Genomic DNA, 20014 nt, shown 5'->3' on the forward strand with positions numbered 1-20014 from the left:
TGGGGCCCTGGGCAACTTCAGACTTGAGCGGTGAGTCCAAGGAGGCTGGGCAGAGCTGGGTCAGAGGACTCCTGCTCAGGACCAGGAGGGGATGTCTGGATCCCTGGAAGGGGGATTAGGCAGTCAACCTTCCAATGTCCCTTTAGGCCACAGCTGGGACATGGTCCTGAAGCAAGCCTTGGCTTTAGGCATGAGCAGGCCCAGTGGTCTTCTTTGCTGCATTTGAAGCAGGGCCCAGGCAGATTCCTTTCTTTGTTGGTTGATGGAGGCTTGGAGCCATGTAGGGCAGTGGCTAACAGGTGGCATTTGGCCTGATTTCACTGGGCCTTCTCTAGCTTTGCCTGTTATTCCTGGTTATTGAAAAGCTTAAAATAAGTGTGTTAGTTGCTCAGTCATGCCCGACTCTTCACGACCCCATGGACTGCAGCCCACCAGGCTCCTGTTAGAAAATCTTAAAGGTTAAGTTTAAAAGGTCTTGTTAAGGAGTTTGAGGGCCTTCTTCTGCCTTTTTTAGTTTCTTTCAGATATCTGGGGATGACTGGGAGGTAAAATGGGTGTTAAAGACAATGATGCCCTCTGCTAAAGTGGGGTCTAATGTTGTATATTTTTGTAGGGCTTCTGTTAACCTGGCTAGAAATTGTGCCAGGTTTTCTTCTAGTCTTTGAGTTATTTCCCGGAACTTATCAAAGTTGACAGCTTTATGCCCTACCTTTTGAAGGCCCACAATGAGGCAAGCAGCCACATGATTGTGGGCTGCTCGCCCAGGTCTCCCTGCCTGATAATCCCAGTTGGGATCATCTTGGGGGACAGCCCTTGCCCCTATCGGCTTAGTGTCCTCTGTCCTGTATCTCATCAGCATTCGCCTGAGAGGCTCTCTTCTGGGAGAAGAATGGAGGAAAGTATGATGTAAATATCATGCCAGCTTATGTCTTAAGACTGGGTAACATACTTGAATTCTTTTAGATAATTATCAGGGTCTGAGGAGAAGGAGCCAAGACACTTTTCAATCTAAGATAGATCAGTGAGGGAGAATGGGTCATGAACAGGAACAATGCCTTCTGCTCCAGCTACTTCCCATAAAGAAAGGAGTGGAGCAGAGGAAGGAGCAGGATCCTGCAGTGAGGTTTCCTGTTTTAAATTTGTTTGGTTCAGGGAGGGGATCTAGGGACCCTCAGGGCAGAGGGTGGGGCTGAGGTCTCAGAGCTTGCCTTGGGCACAGGCTGGGATGGGGGTTGGGAGCTGTGGCCTGCACTTGAGAAGGAGGGAGGGAGGAGGGGACGTAAGGTGGAGGTTGTGGAACTGGATCTGGAATGGGATTGGGAGTGATAGGGGGTGGGTTGTGGTTGGAAAGGTCTAAGGAAGAAGAAGAAAAGTCTGAACAGGGATCAGGAGACATTGTATTAGGAGGATGTGGCTCAGAGTGGGCTAAGAGTATTTGAGAAGTAGAACAGAATTCACAGAGAGTGGGTCGAGAGCAAAGAGCACAGAAAGCCTGAACATAAAGGATTTCTAACCACTTGCCACTGCAGTGGCAGAAGTTATTGAGGTCCCGTAGAGTATTATAATCAAGAGCTCTGTTTTCTGGCCACTGGGACCTGTTATCAAGTCTGTATTGCAGCCAGACAGTGTTAGAACAGTAAATAAGTCCTTTTGGTCTTATCTCTCCTTGAAAACCCAAGGCTTTTAGGTTTCAGAGAAAGCATCCTAGAGGAGCAGATTTTGAGGGCTGAGATTGAGAATTTCCCATTGCAACCGAATAGAGAGGTTAGACAAGGGTGAGAGAAAGTGAGGAGAAAGGTCCGAGAGAAAAGGTGTCCCTGTTCTCAGGACTTTCTCAGAGAGTAATAATAGTCTGCTTTGAAATGGGCGTCTCCTATTTCAAAGTCAGACGGGGTCACAGGCCTAGGGCCCAAGGGCCTTGGGGATCCTCCCGCCTAGTGCTAGGACTTGGCGAGAGAGAGAGAGAGAGAGAGAGAGAGAGAGAGAGAGAGAGAGAGAGAGAGAATCCAAGAGAATGGGATTTCAATGTCAGTCCAGCAAGGCAAGTGGAGAGTCTTGTCCCAGAGCGCATCTCAGTTTCTCAGCAAGGTCCACGGGAGGGACTTCTGGAGGTGGGCCGATGAGAGGAGCCCACCCAGTTGCAGTGGTCTTCCTAGATTTTGGCACCAGAATGTAAGGTGAGTGCAGAGAAAAAGAGAGTGAACCCAGCAGTCAGGCAAGAAAAGGGAAATTTATTAGAGGGAAAAGAGAGGGTGAGTGGCCCTTAAGGAGAACCAGCGTCCTTCCTTTCTGTCAGGGTCTTTCTTATACCCCCCCAGTGAAAAATTCTCTGAAGGGATGGTCACGTAGCCAGAGGTCTGGAATCTAGTGGTCTCACAGCTTTGAGAAGATAGGCACCAGTGAGAGAACAGCATGCCATTTGGGCAATTTGGTCAGTCTCATGGATCACTGTGATTTTCTTCTTTGTTTGTGAGGTCGACATATGAGCCATCTAATCAATGAAACCCTATGTGGGCCCTATAAGCACGGTAATGCTCAAAATTCCCCAAGCTAGGTTTCAACAGAACATGAATCAAGAAATTCCAGATGTTCAGTCTGGATTTAGAAAAGGCAGAGGAACCAGAGATCAAATTGCCAACATCTGTTGGATCATAGAAAAAGCAAGAGAATTCCAGAAAAAACATCTACTTCTACTTCACTGACTATGCTAAAGCTTTTGACTGTGTGGATCATAACAAAATTGTGGGAAATTCTTAAAGAAATGGGAATACCAGACCACCTTATCTGCCTCCTGAGAAACCTGTATGCAGGTCAAGAAGCAACAGTTAGAACTGGACATAAAACAACAGACTGGTTCTAAATTGGGAAAGGAGTACGTCAGGGCTGTATATTGTCACCCTGTTTATTTAACTTATATGGAGAGTACATCATGTGAAATGCTGGGCTGGATGAAGCACAAGCTGGAATCAAGATTGCCAGGAGAAATATCAATAATCTCAGATATACAGATGACATCACCCTTATGGCAGAAAGCAAAGATAAACTAAAGAGCCTCTTGATAAAAGCGAAAGAGGAGAGTGAAAAAGCTCACTTAATTAATTCAAAAAATTAACACCAGGGTATCCGGTCCCATCACTTCATGGCAAATAGATGAGGAAACAACAGAAACAGTGATGAACTTTCTTTTTTGGGCTCCAGAATCACTGCAGATGGTGACTGCAGCCAAGAAAAGCTATAACCAACCTAGACAGCATATTAAAAAGCAGAGACATTACTTTGCCAACAAAGGTCTGTCTAGTCAAAGCTATGGTTTTTCCAGTAGCCATGTACAGATGTGAGAGTTGAACCATAAAAAAGGCTGAGTGTTGAAGAATTGATGCTTTTGAACTGTGGTGTTGGAGAAGACTCTTAAGAGTCCTTTGGACTGCAAGGAGATCAAACCAGTCAATCCTAAAGGAAAACAGTCCTGAATATTCATTGGAAGGACTGATGCTGAAGCTGAAGTTCCCATACTTTGACCACTTAATGCAAAGAACTGACTCGTTGGAAAAGACCCTGATGCTGGGAAAGATTGAAGGCAGGAGAAGGAGATGACAGGGGACGAGATGGTTGGATGGCATCACTGACTCAATGGACATGAGCTTGAGCAAGCTCTGGGAGTTGGTGATGGACAGGAAAGCCTGGCATTCTGCAGTCGATGGAGTCATAAAGTGTTGGACATGACTGAGTGACTGAACTGAACTGAAGTTTTCAACAACATTGGACAGATGCTGTATTATACAGAATATGTTTGCAAGCATGCATACTCAGTTGTGTCTGACTCTTTGTGACCCTGTGGACTGTAACCCGCAAGTCTCCTCTGTCCATGGGATTTCCCAGGCAAGAATACTGGAGTAAGTTGTCATTTCCTTCTCCAGGGGATCTCCCCAACCCAGGGATCAAATGGACATCTCCTGCATTGGCAGGTGGATTCTTTACCAATGAGCCACCTGGGAAACCCAAAGAGAGTTCATACCCATGAACAAATCTCATCATCCCATTAATATCTAGCTAGAGTTTTGGTTTTAGTCCGACTTAAGAGACTATTACAATTTCCATAAGTACATACTACTCAACTGAAGCAACTGAGAAAGTTCAACAAAGGAAAGAGCAGAAGCACAGACAGCAAAGAGGGGCTTAAACTGCAGCAGGGAACAAAAGAGAATAACATTACACAGAGTAAAACACATATTTCTTGACTTCATAGGAAGAGAATGAGAGCAAATAGTTTTCTTGGCTGAATTCTGCTTAATCATTAGGGAGAATAGAGTGTGATTCTTTTGTTTGTTTTTAAACATTATATAGATATATAAATAATATATATTTTTATAAACATAATATAATATATATTATAATATATATATTATACATATAATATAATATATAATAATATATAATAATATTATATATATTATATAATAATATATAATATAATATATATAATATATAATATAAATATAAATATATATATATATATTTTTTGCCATGCCGTGAAGCTTGTGAGATCTTATTTCCCCAATCAGGAATTGAACCCAGGCCATGACAGTGAGAGCACTGAGTCCTAACCACTGGACCACAGGGAATTCCCTGAATATGATTCTTAAAAGAAGAAATGGATGAAAAAAATTAAAACTCTCAAATTTCTATTTCTTTTTCTAACCATGGGCACAAGCAGGCTGTAGGACCATCACCAACAGAACACCATGGAACTCAAAGGTTTGAAATACTCCCTTCATATTTGTATGGCATGTGGTTGGAGTTTGAAACAGGAAGGAAATTTCAAACCTTATGCAGAGGCTGGTTACTTTGAAAGATCAAAAAAAAGTTTTTTAAGTTTATCACTACTGTAGGATTTCTTGGTGATGCTCAGAAGGGAGAGAGTAGAATAGTGGGAACCTCACACATTAATTTTGAGGGCTTCCCTGGTGGCTCAGCAGTGATGTACTTGCCTGGCAATGCAGGAGACCTGGGTTTGATCCCTGGGTTGGGAAGATCTCCTGGAGGAGGAAAAGGACAACCCGCTCCAGTATTCTTGTCTGGGAAATCCCTTGGACAGAAGAGCCTGGAGGGCTACAGTCCATGGGATTGTTAAGAGTCAGACATGGCTTAGCAACTAAACCACTACACACTGCCTTAGGGACTTGAATGTATACAAAGCTCCACCACTTGCTGACCACCCTCAAATGGATGAATTTCTCTTTTTGAGACTTAGTTCTTTCATTTGTCAAATGGCTGAGTTATTATTTCATTTAACTGCCACATATCGTTAACACTGAACAAGCAAATGCCTCACAGAGTGAGTGCTCAGGGTATAACTTTTATATCATTACAAAGTGGTGGGGTTAATTTCAAGGATGAATCAAGACTGTGCGTTCTAAGTTAAGAGATATCCAGGTGCCAATATCCCCTCCCTCCCTTAATGTTCCCTCTGTGAGAAGACGATGTTGGCCCTGTGGGGGAGTTTCTGGCACAGGCTTGAGGGCCGTTCCCAGCCTCTGCCCCATGATTAATGAAGTGCTGCTGGTACAGGCACACCGAGATCAAGTTGTGCTGGAAGATATCCTTGTGGGTGAAAGCAAACTGCAGAGTTTGAATGGGCAGACTCTAGAGATGGTATCACATCCTTTCCTGGTTCAGAAGAAAGGCACAATGGATATCCAGGCTATTTGAAATATTAATATGACCCTGGCCCCTAGTACTTCATGGTCCATGAATAGCTCTTAGGCCCAGGTGACTATGGGGCTTTTAAGCCTTGGGTTAGCTATGACAGAGATCCAAAGAGACTCAAAGATTCAGGAAAATAGGAATTTTAGTAGAATATTTGTTCAGTTCTGGTAAACTCATATTAATCATCTGTAAATTGAGTGCACCAATAATGTCATGATAAATTACAAACAACTTCTTAAATTGCTATTTATTGAGTACCAACAACATGCAAGCTCTGGTACTCTTAGACTCCATGGGGGAAGTGTAAATATTCGCCATGGTCTCTGTTTTCGAAGGGCTCACACATACTTCAGGAGATAAGGTGAAAATTATACTAGTGATCTCTATCATTGCAGATATTTGAGAGCAGTGATAGGCACAGGATAACTCAGACGTTGTTGTTCAGTTGCTAAGTCATGTTTGACTCTTTGTCACCCCATGGACTGCAACATGCCAGACTTCCCTGTCCTTCACCATCTCCCAGAGTTTGCTCAAACTCACGTCCATCAAGTCAGTGATGCTATCTAACCATCTCATCCTCTGCCACCTTCTTCTCCCTTTGTCTTCAATCTTTCCAGAATCAGGATCTTTTCCAACAAGTCAGCTGTTCACAACAGATGGCCAAAGTATTGGAGCTTCAGCATCAGTCCTTCCAATGAATATTCAGGGTTGATTTCCTTTAGGATTGATTGGTTTGATCTCCTCGAAGTCCAAGGGACTCTCAAGATTCTTCTCCAACACCACAGTTCCAAAGCATCAATTCTTCAACACTCAGCCTTTTTTATGGTCCAACTCTCATTTTACTTTATTAAGATATGAACAGGAAAGCTCACTCAATACTGCAGGCTCCATTATATCAAGTCTATTATAACAAGCAGAGAAGAAAGATTCACTCAAAGTTGCTTACATACTAATATGCCAACCGTACACCAGAGCTAGGCAGGGTTTTAGGAATCAGGGGAAGGAAGGACCAGTGTGTGCTATGGTGGCTAACAGAAATGTCATGAAGAATGTGGTACTAGCTGTGTTGGGTTTGGGGAAGATGGGCAGGGTGGCCCCTCACTCAGAGAGTAATTTATTATATTTGTCAAACTGGAGGCAAAGAATAGCATGAAATGAAGAATACGATGGAACTACAAAAGACTGACAAGTATACTCTGAGTTCTATTTAACCAACCTTGAAAAAGATGTTTCTGTAGGCAGATGAAAGGGTGGCCAACCGTATAGGAGAAGTCACACAGGTGTGCCGATGAAAGGAGCAGGGGCATCAAGAACTGAACAGGCCAACCAACTGAACAATCACTCAAAGTAAAGTTCCACCACTTTTTTAGTTGATGATCTTAAAATACTGTGCAAACAGTGGCTAGCTAGAATAACATATGTCTCCTTACATTTGACTGTTCATGCTACTAAGAGGGGCTTCCCAGGTGGCACTAGTGGTAAAGTAACTGCCTGTCAATGCAGGAGACATAAGAAAGTGACTTAAAGAGAGAATGAAGAACTAAGAACAGGAATTATTGATAACTCCTTCAGAGAATTTTGTTTTAAAGGGATCAGAAAAATATCAAGGTTGCTGGAAGGGCATGAGAGATCAAGAGAGTTACTATAATTTATTAAACTATGAATATTACAGTTTGTTGAGAAGTGAGGTGAATGTGTGACATAGTTCTGTAGGAATTGGACTTATGGATAGGATCATGAACGCTGCCACTTATCCAACTAGAGAAAACTTAATTACATTTCATTTCATATCTTGTCACCCATTGGCTTTAAGTCTATATTGTTTAAACATTTTGACCTCACTGAGGTTAATGTATTTCCTAAAGCTGTAATGAAGTAGAGTTAAATTGAAGGTGAGGAATAAGTCAACCCTTCAACAAAATTGAGAGTAATATATTTGCTATGTATTAGTACTTGTCATTAATGATCTTACTTAATCTATACAGTTATCTGCTGTAGAAAGCACTCTTATCTTTAATTTGCCACAAAGAAACCAAAACTCTAGGAATATTAAGTAATTTGTTCAATGTCATTAGCTAAGTAATTTTATTATCAGAATTAAGGGGTGAAATTTCTATGCACTCTTTTTACTCAGGATCTGCTACTCCCCATGAATAACTTTTTTTTTGCATGGCAAAGTAAGTCAATTTTTTATCGCTCTTGTTACATCTATATCATGACATTTACTGTGTATATCAATTTACAGACAGTAGGATTTACTGGAAAATACCCTGATCCTGAGAAAGATTGAGGACAAGAGGAGAAGGGGGTGACAGAGGATAAGATGGTTGGATGGCATAGCTGACTCACTGGACATGAGTTTGAGCAAACTCTGGGAGATGGTGAAGGACAGGGAAGCCTGGCATGCTGCAGTTCATGGAGTCTCAGAGATATGACTTGGCGACTGAACAACAACAAAAAAGGATAGTGAGAAAAAAAAAATCCAAACTTGTCGTTATTCTACAAGTCAAAATTTCTATTTACAATCAAGAGGTCTTAGAAAAGGAAAAAAAAGCATTCAGTGAAAGCATGGAAACATAACACCCTGATGTTAAAAAAAAAAAGATCTTAGAGATCAAACAATCTAATATCCCTAATTTATACATGAAGCACTGGGGCCAAACAAATAAATGATTTGCCAAAGAAAGAATAATCACTCACAGGTGAACATAGAGTTCCTTATTTTGAATCTAGTGTTCTTTTCAATGCACTGAAAACACAATTAATGGGCTGAAATTAGCTCCTACAAAAAGAATTGCAAGTTCCCTTTAATGAATGTGACTTTGGAGTACTTTATAATGATATTTCTTTTACAGTCAGACAGAAAATGCTAATCTTTCATCCAGTATTTCTGTGTTTATTTTTTGCCATTTCTATTGTAATTTGGATAAGATTTTCTTTATTCACTTAATTTATTGCCCCCTTTTCCATGTTTCTCTTTGCAAAAGGACAGAAAAGAATAAGCTGTTTGAGTCTGCATAGTGGACCGCCTCTTGTTTCTGACTTAGAGTGTATTCTTTATCATCTGTCACACTTCCTGGGCCTCCACGATTGTGAATTCACTCTAAGTCTTTAAGAAGGGTTGAGGACTGGCTCTCTAAGTTGCTAGCTCAGAGAGAGGGAGCAGGACTGAGGAAAAGAAAGGGAGAAAGAAGCTCAAGAGGGAAACTGAAGGTGTATGTGGATTGTGAGGGAGGTCAAAGGAAGAAAGCAGACACGTTCTTATCAAAGCTAGGAGACCCCTGAGACACATACGCCTACCTAACTTAAAGGGTTGATCCTAGCAACCATAAGGATTGGACACAAGAATCTAAAATCTCAGGATTTCCCTGGTGGTCCAGTGGTTAAGACTCCATGCTTCCGATGCAGGGAACATGGGTTCAATCCCTGATCAGGGAACTAAGATCCCACATGCCATGTGATGCAGCCAAAAAACTAAATAAAAATCATTGAAATATTAAAAAAAAAAAAAAAAAAGAATCTACAACTTCTAAACCCCTCACTGAAACCAAGATAGGAATAGATTTGAGAACCTCCTATGAGAGGTTGCTCCACAGATTTGCAGCAGAGAAATAAGGAGGAAACAGAATATTCTCATATTTGTTTAATCTTTAAAATCTGCTTTGTCTGATAATTGGACTTCCCAGAGCCACTTTCATTGAAATCTGCTTCAGGGTTAACTGTTTGTTTTTAAAGCTTTATATTCTTTAGTGATGCTGTTATTTTGGAAACAGAAAGCTGTGACCTGAGAGTGAAAAATATATATAAACTAGCTATAATATTTCACTATCCTACTCTAGTCACTTGGTAGGGTTCAGAATTGAAGTATAATATTCTCCAGGTTTGAATGCTTGGTTATAGAGTGATTATGAGAAAATAAAGCTTGTTTCTGTGTCCAAAAAATCACTAGCATATAAAGAGAACATGGGGCCAGGCAGAAATTTTAATGTCTGCTTTCCCCTTATTGATTATGAGGCCTGATTAAGCTATAAAAAATTTTCTTCTTTGAAAGTTCTGGGTTGTTTCACCTGGATTAACTGTGGATAATGCCATATCTCTAATATTTTAGACATACTGGAAAGTTAGCTCAGCCATAGCTAAAGGCATCAGACAAATGCCTTTAAGCCTTATCATTTAACATGACACCATAAATAATTAGGACTCCACAACTGGTATTTAAAATTTTTTTTATTCTATTTTGACTGTAATAAAGACAACTTCAATATGGTTCCTACCTATCACCCAATTTAAAATGCTCTCTGTAACCATCACTGTGAATGAAGCTGGTAAGTTCTATTTGATATGTGGATGAATATTTGCTTGATGACAGGTCAGATATATTGAGTATGCCCTTTGGTCTTCAACTATCTCTTGTATTGACTTGAAAGAAACTCTGCTGGTAGAAGTGATCACTTAAAGTTATTCCAATTACGTTCAAAATTTTGAGAAACACATGAAGATGGAACCAGATCCTACTCATGTTGCAAATTAGTTTTATTGCATTCAACAAATTTATATTGAATACACTGTCTGTATGCAAGACACTTCTACATTTGTAGTTCCAGAGTAAGAAAAAGCAAGCAGAGTTTGCTTTCTGGAAGTTATATTTTGTTGCAGGAAACAGATAATCATGCAATTGGACGAATAAGTTTGTGATAAACTAACAACTTTTTAGAAAAGAAAAGGGTACCTTGTTTCAACAAGAAGCTTGTTCAGACCCTGAAGTTAGAGAAGTCTTACTTGAGAGAGTGGCCCTTGAACTAAGAATTGAAGAATGAGGAATTAATCTGGCCACAGAGAGGCAGAGAAACAAGTGTATCCAGAGGTTCTTGGATAGGAGAAAACACAGCATGTTGGGGTAAAGAAAGGAAGCCAGAGCTCCTGAGTCTCAGGGAAGGAGAGAAAGATGAGAAGTGGATAAAATCGGTACAGAAAAAATAATAACAGCAAAATTCAACATTTATGTAGTTCTTTAAAAAATCATCACTTATCTAGCTTTTAATATGAAGCAGATACCACTTTTAAGTAATTCAGTTAAATTACCCCCATTTAATCTTGGCTATTAACTCCACCCTCCTCTAGGGGATCTTCCCAACCCGGGGATTGAACCCAGCTCTCCCGCGCTGCAGGCAGATTCTTTACCATTTGAGCCAACAGAGAACCCTCAAGATACTGTTGTTATCCTCATTTGGGGAGAAAAGAAAACTGAGGTATGGAGAGGTCAGACTTTGTCCAAGGTTTGTAGGTAGGAAAAATAAGTGCTGGGAACAGAACCCAGGTGGTTTGGATCTAAATGTCCACTTTTATTTACTGTATTATACAACCTCCTCCTAGTTAAGTTAAATAATTATAGTCTACTTTTATTGGGTGCTTACTATTACCGGGTCTCTTTCCAAACTCTTCAATATGTTAATATGTGTGCTCAGTCGCTCAGTCATGTCTCTTTTGCGATCCCAGGAATGTAGCCTGCCAGGCTCCTCTGTCCATGGGATTCTCCAGGCAAGAATACTGGAGTGGGTAGACATTCCCTTCTCCAGGGGATCTTCCTGACCCAGGGACTGACCCTGGGTCTCCTGCATTGCAGGCATTTTCTTTACCATCTGAACCACCAGGGAAGCTCATTAATTGTCTATACCCCAATACAAAATAAAGAGTTAAAGAAAACTTCCAGTTATGGTAGACTGGTTCAGTTTATGGGAATATTATGGGGATAATCAATAATGGAGATAGTGGAGGGATAGAATCCCAAGCAGATATGGGGTTATATTGCAAGGGTATATCTCTTCTAATATAATGAGAGAACACCTGCATATAGAAGGGTTTGTACAGGTCCTTTGCATATTAATGTTTTCTTTTTGTATTGATTTGAAAGAATTCTATATTATAAGGATCTATGCCCTCACATTTTATTATATATGTTGTATGTATTTTTGGAGTTTTTATTTGCCTTTTGGTTGAAATTAATTTGTGATTTATAACATAAATGAGTTTTTATACATAAGTTTAGATGAAAGTGATCTATCCTAGTTATCAGACCAATAAGTACTAGGGATGTAATGTACAACATGATGACTGTAGTGAACAGGGCTAGGTGGTGTATTTGAAAGTTGTTAAGACAATAGATCTTTAGAGTTCTCATCAAAAGGAAAAAATGGGGGGGGTGTTTGGTGTCTATATGACATGAACCATTTCATAATATATAATGTCAAATCTGTATGACATATATCGTAATCTGTTGTCAATTATATCTTAATAAAACCAGGGAGAAAAGGGAAAGTTATTTCCCTTCTTCTCTCCCTCTTACCCTAGTGACTCTGGATTATTTATCAGGGTGGGGATGAAATATGGATTCATACCTTGTGTTTCATTTAGTACCGTAAACATCATTATCCTCATGTTCCACATGGTCCAGGCCTTTATTTGGTTAAGAAAAAAAAGTTCTCAATATTTCTATCTACTTTATTTTATCAAATTTTCCTTGATAGTTCTTACATGTGGCTTTCAGCATAGATGACTTTCTTCCACCACAGTTTATATGAACATGCTTCAGTAATTTTTTCCAAGGCAAATGTGATGTTTTCACTTTAAAAATAATTTAGTACATCTGGAGTCATATTTATAACAGGTATAATGTGGGGATCTCTGTCCAGCCCACTTCCTCCACCACCACCATCTCAGTGGTTGCCTTTAATTAGTACATGACGTCCACCCTCCAGGTTTTAGCCTAAAGCACTCACAAATTGTGTAACACGATAAGAAACACTTCCTTGTGCTGGATCAAAACTGCCTGTCTGTCTGCTAGGGTCTTCATCCTCTCTGTGGCAGCAAGGACCAAGAACTGTGCTCATCTTTTCTCAAACACGTGCCCCAGTTTGCCAGAATCATTCAGAATGTTTCCCGGGAGTTTATGTTTCATGATTTTACTCATTTTTCAGATTAAAGGTATGTCTTAATCTTTTTATGATAGTTTTCTTAGTATGCTGTGAGGCAACATCTCTCTCGTCACCAAGTTTAAATTGTAAATGATAAAATATTAATATTCATTGATTTTGCTGAGAACATAGCATAGAATTTGGACTAGATTATGGTTAATCGTGATATTCAATAGTTCTATAAAATGCTGTATTACTCTTAAGTACTCTGATAGATGGTGAGAAGGAGGAAGGAGTCGATTTTACTGAATATCTGCAAGGCAGCAGACACCATGTTTGAGCAAGCTCCGGGACTTGGTGAGTGGGGAAGCCTGGCATGCTGCAGCCCATGGAATCACAAAGAATCGGACATGACTGAGCGACTGAACTGCAACTGAGACAACATGTTAGCCGTTAGTCACTTTGTGTATTAGCACGCTTAAAATTCTTTATTATTTCCACTTCAGCGGTAAGAAAATTGAGATTAATATCTGTAGATCAGGGAGATTAAACATATTACTATCGTCGTGTATGTGTGTTCAGTTGCTCAGCCACGTCCAATTCTTTGCAACCCCATGGACTGTAGTCCACCAGGCTCCTCTGTCTGTGGAATTTCCAGGCAAGAAAAATGGAGTGGGTTGCCATTTCCTCTTCCAGGACATCTTCCTAACCCAGAGATCAAACCCACATCTCTTGTGTCTCCTGCATTGGCAGGCAGATTCTTTACCGCTGCACCACTTGGGAAACCCCACTTATAGTCATACTGCTAATAAACTAGTAAAACTCTGGTTCCAATAAGAACAGATTGCAAAATTCTATGCTCTTTCCTCTGCATCACTCTGTAGTGGGGTTGGCAGGGCTCACCTGACAGATGATTACTAATCTGATAGGTGATATAGAGATTATTTTAGCACTGATTCAGAGTATCTAAAATCCTTTTCACATGGGAAAGTCTTATATTTAGCTATGAGAGTTGACTTCAAATGTAAATGTTCCATAGAGATAAAATCAGTAATTTACATTGAAACAAACTATTGCAGTGACTGGCTTCGACAGGAGGTAGGATCCAGAGACAGGCAGGAGAATTAGACAAAGGTCACACCTGCAGAATAAAGTGAAAAGATGTAAGAAACTGAAGGACTCCCATCTGTTTGCCTACTTTCCAATGGAATTCTCCAGGCAAGAATACTGGAGTGGGTAGCCATTTCCTTCTCCAGGGAATCTTCTCAACCCAGGGATCGAACCTGCGTCTCCCACATTGCAGGCAGATTCTTTAGCATCTGAGCCACCAGGGAAGTCCATATTTTCCTAACTTAGAAATACCAGTCTCAATTTCCATACTTGTAAAGTGGGGATGCTCTTCTACCTGGCGACTAATTGGGAGCAAATGAACTCCATGAGAATAATTCTGTTATCCAATTACCATGGATAAATGTTAATGTCAAATATATCCCCCCCACCCCCACCACTTATGTTCCCTTTTAGAAAAGGTCATCCTTGGAGTAGAGGGTCAAGAACTGGTTCATCCTAAAAGGCTTCCTCTGATTCAGAAGCGAGATGTTTGGCACATCCATGAGGATGACATACAGGTACGGGCTTTGATTTAATAAATAAAATACATTGCTTTCACAGATATGAAGAAAGCAAACAAGTGAGGTATCTTGTCTTTTCTGAGGATTCTTACTCTTCATATGCTTGAGTGGAGAGTGGAGTAGAGGTTGGGGGGGAATCAATCCCTTAATGGATTAGAAAACAGACAAAAAAGTTCAGGTTTGTTGGTGGGTGGGGGGAGTATTTAAAATCTTCCAGTTTACGTGAGGAGTTCCACTAACAGTTTTCCAGGCTGATCCAAGACAGCCTCATTTGTTCTGAGCTGGTGGCCATGGAGTGTCACCCTTGAGCACTTTGCCCTCCCAGTGATCTGACTGGCAGGTTTATTGACCTCACAGATTCTACAGCTTGGCTGAACAACTTTCACAAGAATACAAAGGCCTGCTGCTGAGAAGAGTGTTTATTCAGGTGTTAAAATTTAAAAACATTTAGAATATTAATCCTGAAAATAATAAATATTTATGTAGAAAATGCACAATACTCCTAATGGGAGGAAGCTTCAAAATTAGGTTCTTTTTAATGCCCACTATCATCAAAGAGGACTTCTCTGGTCACTCAGACTATAAAGAAGGCTGAGTGCCAAGGAACTGATGCTTTCAAACTGTGGTGCTGGAGAAGACTCTTGAGAGTCCCTTGGACAGCAAGGACATCAAACCAGTCAATCTTAAAGGAAATCATCCCTGAGTATTCAATGGAAAGACTGATGCTGAAGTTGAAGCTCCAATACTTTTGCCTGATACGAAGAGCCAACTCATTGGAAAAGATACTGATGCTGGGAAAGATTGAGGGCAGGAGGAGAAGGGGGTGACAGAGAATGAGATGGTTGGATGTCATCACTGACTCAATGGACATGAGTTTGAGCAAACTCTGGGAGATGGTGAAGGACAGGGAAGCTTGGCTTGCTGCAGTCCATGGGGTTGTAAAGAGTTGGAGATGACTTAGCAACTGAGCAACACTGCATTGTCAAAGACATTCAATGATTGTTTTTATTTTTAAATTATTTTGTTTAATTTAAAACTTTTTTTTTTATTTTGTATTGGGATATAGCTGATTAACAAACAATGTTGTGATAGTTTCAGGTGAACTGCAAAGTGACTCAGCCATTCATATACATGTCAATGACTGTTTTTAGATACTTATTATCAGGCATTTCCATTTTGAGACTTAGGTTTTTCATTTGACCTATGGAGCATCCTGACTGTCACTTGGCCCCTGCACTCCTTGAGAAAGCAGACCTTTCAAATGCAATGACTCGTCCTCCCTCCACCATAACAGGAACCAGCCTTCCAGACTCTCACTTTTTAGGTTTCTCGGTCACAAGTAAGATACAGTTCAACCTTCCAAATGGTCCCATTAATGACTGTTTCCCATGACTTGAGATGATTAAAAAAAGTAACTCTCCATCTCCTGCCGTATGGAAATAAAGTCTAACCATTTTTTTTTCTTTGATAATCTCCTTGCAAATAGTTTTTCTCTTGATCTTCAGTTCTTTCCTCATCTTCTCAAACCTTTCAATGGTTGGACGTTGGTGCTCAGCCAAGAGGTCAAAACCTGCTTTCCACTACCCATTGCACAAAAGCCGGTGGGCTCTTGTGGTATCTATTGTCTGAAGACTTAATCCAGACTAAGGTGAAAAGTTCCAGGATGAAACTACAAAATAAGCCTGGACAGGGCAGGAAATACAAGTTTGGAGCATCTTGCAGCTGTAGAAAGTAAGGAAGTTCTCAAACAAACCCAAGCTCACATTGATGGGAACATGTCAAGAAAACAGAGGGATCAACAGAAGGGTCTCCCAGTTTCCAAAAGAAAAATTTGAGCAACAAAGTCAATAATGTGGTTTTGGACCATAACACAAAGTATCAGTTAATATCCATGAGCCCATATTTACATAAAAAGTGATTGAACAAGGAAATTAATGAGGGAGAATAGACAACTCTCTCTTAAAGAAAAATCAGAAACTTGATGCAGAAATTTGCCCCCCCGCCCAGGAGGTGGAGCATAGCACCCCACCTTTGAGCATGGGCTGTACTTCATGACTTCCTTCCCAAGAGTAGATAGAATAATTTGGAAGAAAGAAAAAAATATAACTTACAGTGAAGAAAGCTGAAAAATGTTGCCTCAGTGAGATGGTCCAGGTTAACATCAGTAATAAGTCATATTGACAGTATGTTCTTCTGATATGATGTTATGAAAAACGACACTTGATTTTGTTGTTTTCTATCAATTCTCCATAACTCCAGTCTAAACATGAGAAAAATATCAGATAAACCTAAACTGAGAGAAATCCCACAAAAAACCTGACCAGTATTTTTGACCAGTACTCTTCAAAACCGTCAAGGTCATCAGAAATAAGGGAAGTCTGAAAAATTATCACGATTTAGAGGAGCCTCAGAAGAAATGACAATCCCATGGACAGAGGAGCCTGACAGGCTATAGTCCATGGGGTCACAAAGAGTCAGACACGACTTAGTGACTAAACAACAACAACAACAACAACAACAACAACAACAACAACAAAAGGACATAAATTGAAAAGTCATATACAAATAAAAGGAAAATATCAATTTCAAAAGTAATCAAAAAGAACAATTTATCACAATGTTATCATTTCATTATTCAAAAGACTTTTATTAGCAACAATATCTATGGCAAATAAATAAGAATCACTATAAATTTCTGTTGAAATTCTAATTTTGAACTTTCTTTATTCAAAGCTATCTGGTAATATTTACCAAAAGCTTTACATTTTCCCCCCACCTTGTTGATAGTGAAATTCTAACTGTAGTGAATATCCCAAGTGAAATTTCTAATATAGATGTAGATTAAATAAGCTCATTTTGTGTCATCTAGTAAAAAAAAAAATACATACTGTAAAAAAAAGATATATTAGAACAGGAAATGCTCATGGTCATGATTTATTTTTATGTGAAGATGTAGAGTATAGGACAGTGTATACCAACTGTGAAGAATACATAAATAGAAGATCCAGGGGAGTAAAACTACAAGGATATATAGTAACTTGCATACCTCTGAATAAGGGGAAAGTAGGGAAAGTGTGCATTTTTTTCATTTAATTTCATTTTATAACTGGAAAAAAGTCCACCAAAATTTAAAAAAATAACTTGACAATTATCCTGCAATTAAAATAAATAAATTTAAAAAACTATACTCCAATATAAAATAAAATTAAAAAAAATAACTTGAGGGGACTTTCCTGGCAGTCCAGTGGTTAAGACTTCACTTTCCAATGTGGGGGTTGGGGAGGCTGGTTGAATCCCTGGTTGGTGACCTAAGATCCAACAGGCTTCTTGGCCAAAAAAGTAAAATACAAACAGAAGCAATATTGTAATAAATTCAATAAAGATTTTTAAAATGGTCTATGTAAAAAAAACTTAAAAAAATAACTTGAAAGCAAAATCTTTCATAGAAATTCGGCTTTATCAGTATTTACTATTTTGCCTGAAAGGACTTCTGGGTTGCTGGGTAGACTGTGAAAGATCTGTAATTTTCCCCTCTACTTAGCCCTCTACCCACCACCAACACACACTCAATGCACACACATTTAAGTCACATGATGGATATTGTTTTTCAGGAAGCTTATGAAGAAGAATTGTTGTATCAACTAAACCTAAATAGAAAAATCTTAATAATTCACCTTCTAAAATCAAGGTAAGTTCTATGATAATTCAATACCTTATAGATGTATTAATCTATAGTATCCTAGTTTTCATAAAAAAAACTTCTGGTAAAGTAAATTCCTTAAGCCCTTCCTATGTATATGTAATATGAATTCTTACTCTTCTAAAATAAGCTTGTATCATTTCAATAATTTAATAACATTTAACAACAATTATATACACTGCTCTCCTGTTCCTAAATTACTTCCTATCTGAGGCACCTGCAGTATGCTCACTTTAAGAGCTCATACATTAGTGCTTTGTGAATCAGTAGAACAAAAGAAACTTGAAAACTATATTTTTTAAAAGTGACTTCTAAATTATTGAAAATAGACATCAAATAGAGTTTTGCTGGAGAGGACTCTAAGGGATGGGAACAATTTAGTTGATCAAGTTATTTTGTGTACCTTAAATAATTTTAATGCATTAAACTTTCTTCATTAGCTCTCTTCACAACTGTTGCTGCTGTTTTTGTTGAATTTCCACTTCTTTCTTTTCTGTTGGTCCTATACACAATAGCTCTTCCTCCCAGCCTCAAAAATTGAAATCATGAAGAATTGTCAAATGTTGAGTAAAATATAAGGATAACTCCACTGAAGAATTGAGACTCTGGCCTATTAGCTAAAAAAATTAAGTAAATAAATAAACAACAACAAAATCTCCTTCCACTTTGAGTCTCCCACTGGACAAATGTACAGAAATATGGACCTAATAACATACTTATAATGATAATTTGTTGAAAATCTGCATATTCTAACATCCTCAGGATGGAAGGAAGCTAACATTTATTGAGAAATTTCTATGTGCCTCTCCTCAAAGTTCTCTTTTAATCCCCAAAAGTTCTGAAAGTGTTAACCTCTGCATGCATTGAAATGTCCACATGGTAATTTACACTGATTGATATTTGAATGTTAAACCATACTTGCATCCTTGTGATAAAACCCTCTTTGCTGTATTCAGTTCACTTAAATTTTGTTAAAGGTTTTTGAAACCATGTTAATGATGAATATTATTAAGCATTTCTACCTTTTTGTGATGTTTGTCACATTTTTATATTAACGTTATGTTGGCCTCAAAAATGAGTTAGGAAGTATTCTCTCTTTCTGAAAAGATGTTAGTTTTAGAATGCTTGATGGAATTCATGAATGAAACTACCTGTGCCTTGAGGATTTTTGTGTGTGGGGGCGAGTGGTTTTATTATTACAAATTCAATTTTATTCAGAGAGGGTTATTCAAATTTTTAACTTCACTTTGTATCAGTTTTAAATTGTAATTCACGAGGAAAATGTACATTCATGTAAGATGTCAAATTTTTGTTATAAAGTGTTTTTTATAATATTCTCTTATTATTCTTTTAATGTCTATAGTATCTGATAACACTTTTATAATTTCTAATGCTGATAATCTGAGTTCTCCATACTTTCCTCCTAACAAATCTGAAGAGGTTTATCAATTAGTTCATCTTTTCAAATAGCCAAAATTTGGATTTGTTCATTATTGCTCTTATCTGTTTGCCTGGTGGGCTACAGTCCATGGAGTCGCTGGGAGTCGGACACCACTGAGCGACTTCACTTTCACTTTTCCCATTCATGCACTGGAGAAGGAAGTGGCAATCCGCTTCAGTATTCTTGCCTGGAGAATCCCAGGGATGGCGGAGCCTGGTGGGCTGCCGTCTATGGGGTCGCACAGAGTCGGACACGACTGAAGCGACTTAGCAGCAGCATTTATTTCACAGAATCCATCTATTATCTTTATTATTTAATTTTTCTACTTATCTAGGGTTTATTTTTCTCTTTTTATAGAAACATTTCATCTTTTCTGTCATAAGTATTTAAAATATTTAAAACCTTAATATTTCCTCCAAGTATTAATTTAGATGCATCTAAAAAACCTTGACGTGTTTTATTTTTATTATCATTCCTTTCAAAATATTTTCTAATTTCTTTTGAGATTTCTTCTTTGATTCATGGATTACTTAAGAGTGTGTTATTTATTTGATACCGATATCTGATAATTTATGGTATAACCTTTGTCAAGATTTATATGATATCATTTTTTAAATAAAAATTT

At 38.8% G+C, this 20014-nt stretch overlaps 1 protein-coding gene across 1 annotated transcript in view; it reads left to right on the top strand.

Annotated features, from left to right (window-relative positions):
- Window positions 1-12553: 12553 nt before the first annotated feature.
- Window positions 12554-20014, top strand: part of ADAM7 (ADAM metallopeptidase domain 7) — a 53103-nt gene continuing 45642 nt past the window's right edge. The window contains exons 1-3 of the mRNA XM_081516647.1: window positions 12554-12687; window positions 14142-14245; window positions 17860-17936. Of these exons, the coding sequence (XP_081372773.1) occupies window positions 12636-12687; window positions 14142-14245; window positions 17860-17936 (233 nt within the window). The 5' untranslated portion in view covers window positions 12554-12635. The remainder of the gene's footprint in view (window positions 12688-14141; window positions 14246-17859; window positions 17937-20014) is intronic.

Source organism: Giraffa tippelskirchi, chromosome 1 (genome assembly GCF_054371585.1).
Source record: "Giraffa tippelskirchi isolate mGirTip1 chromosome 1, T2T-mGirTip1v1.2.pri, whole genome shotgun sequence".
Taxonomy (NCBI): domain Eukaryota; kingdom Metazoa; phylum Chordata; class Mammalia; order Artiodactyla; family Giraffidae; genus Giraffa; species Giraffa tippelskirchi.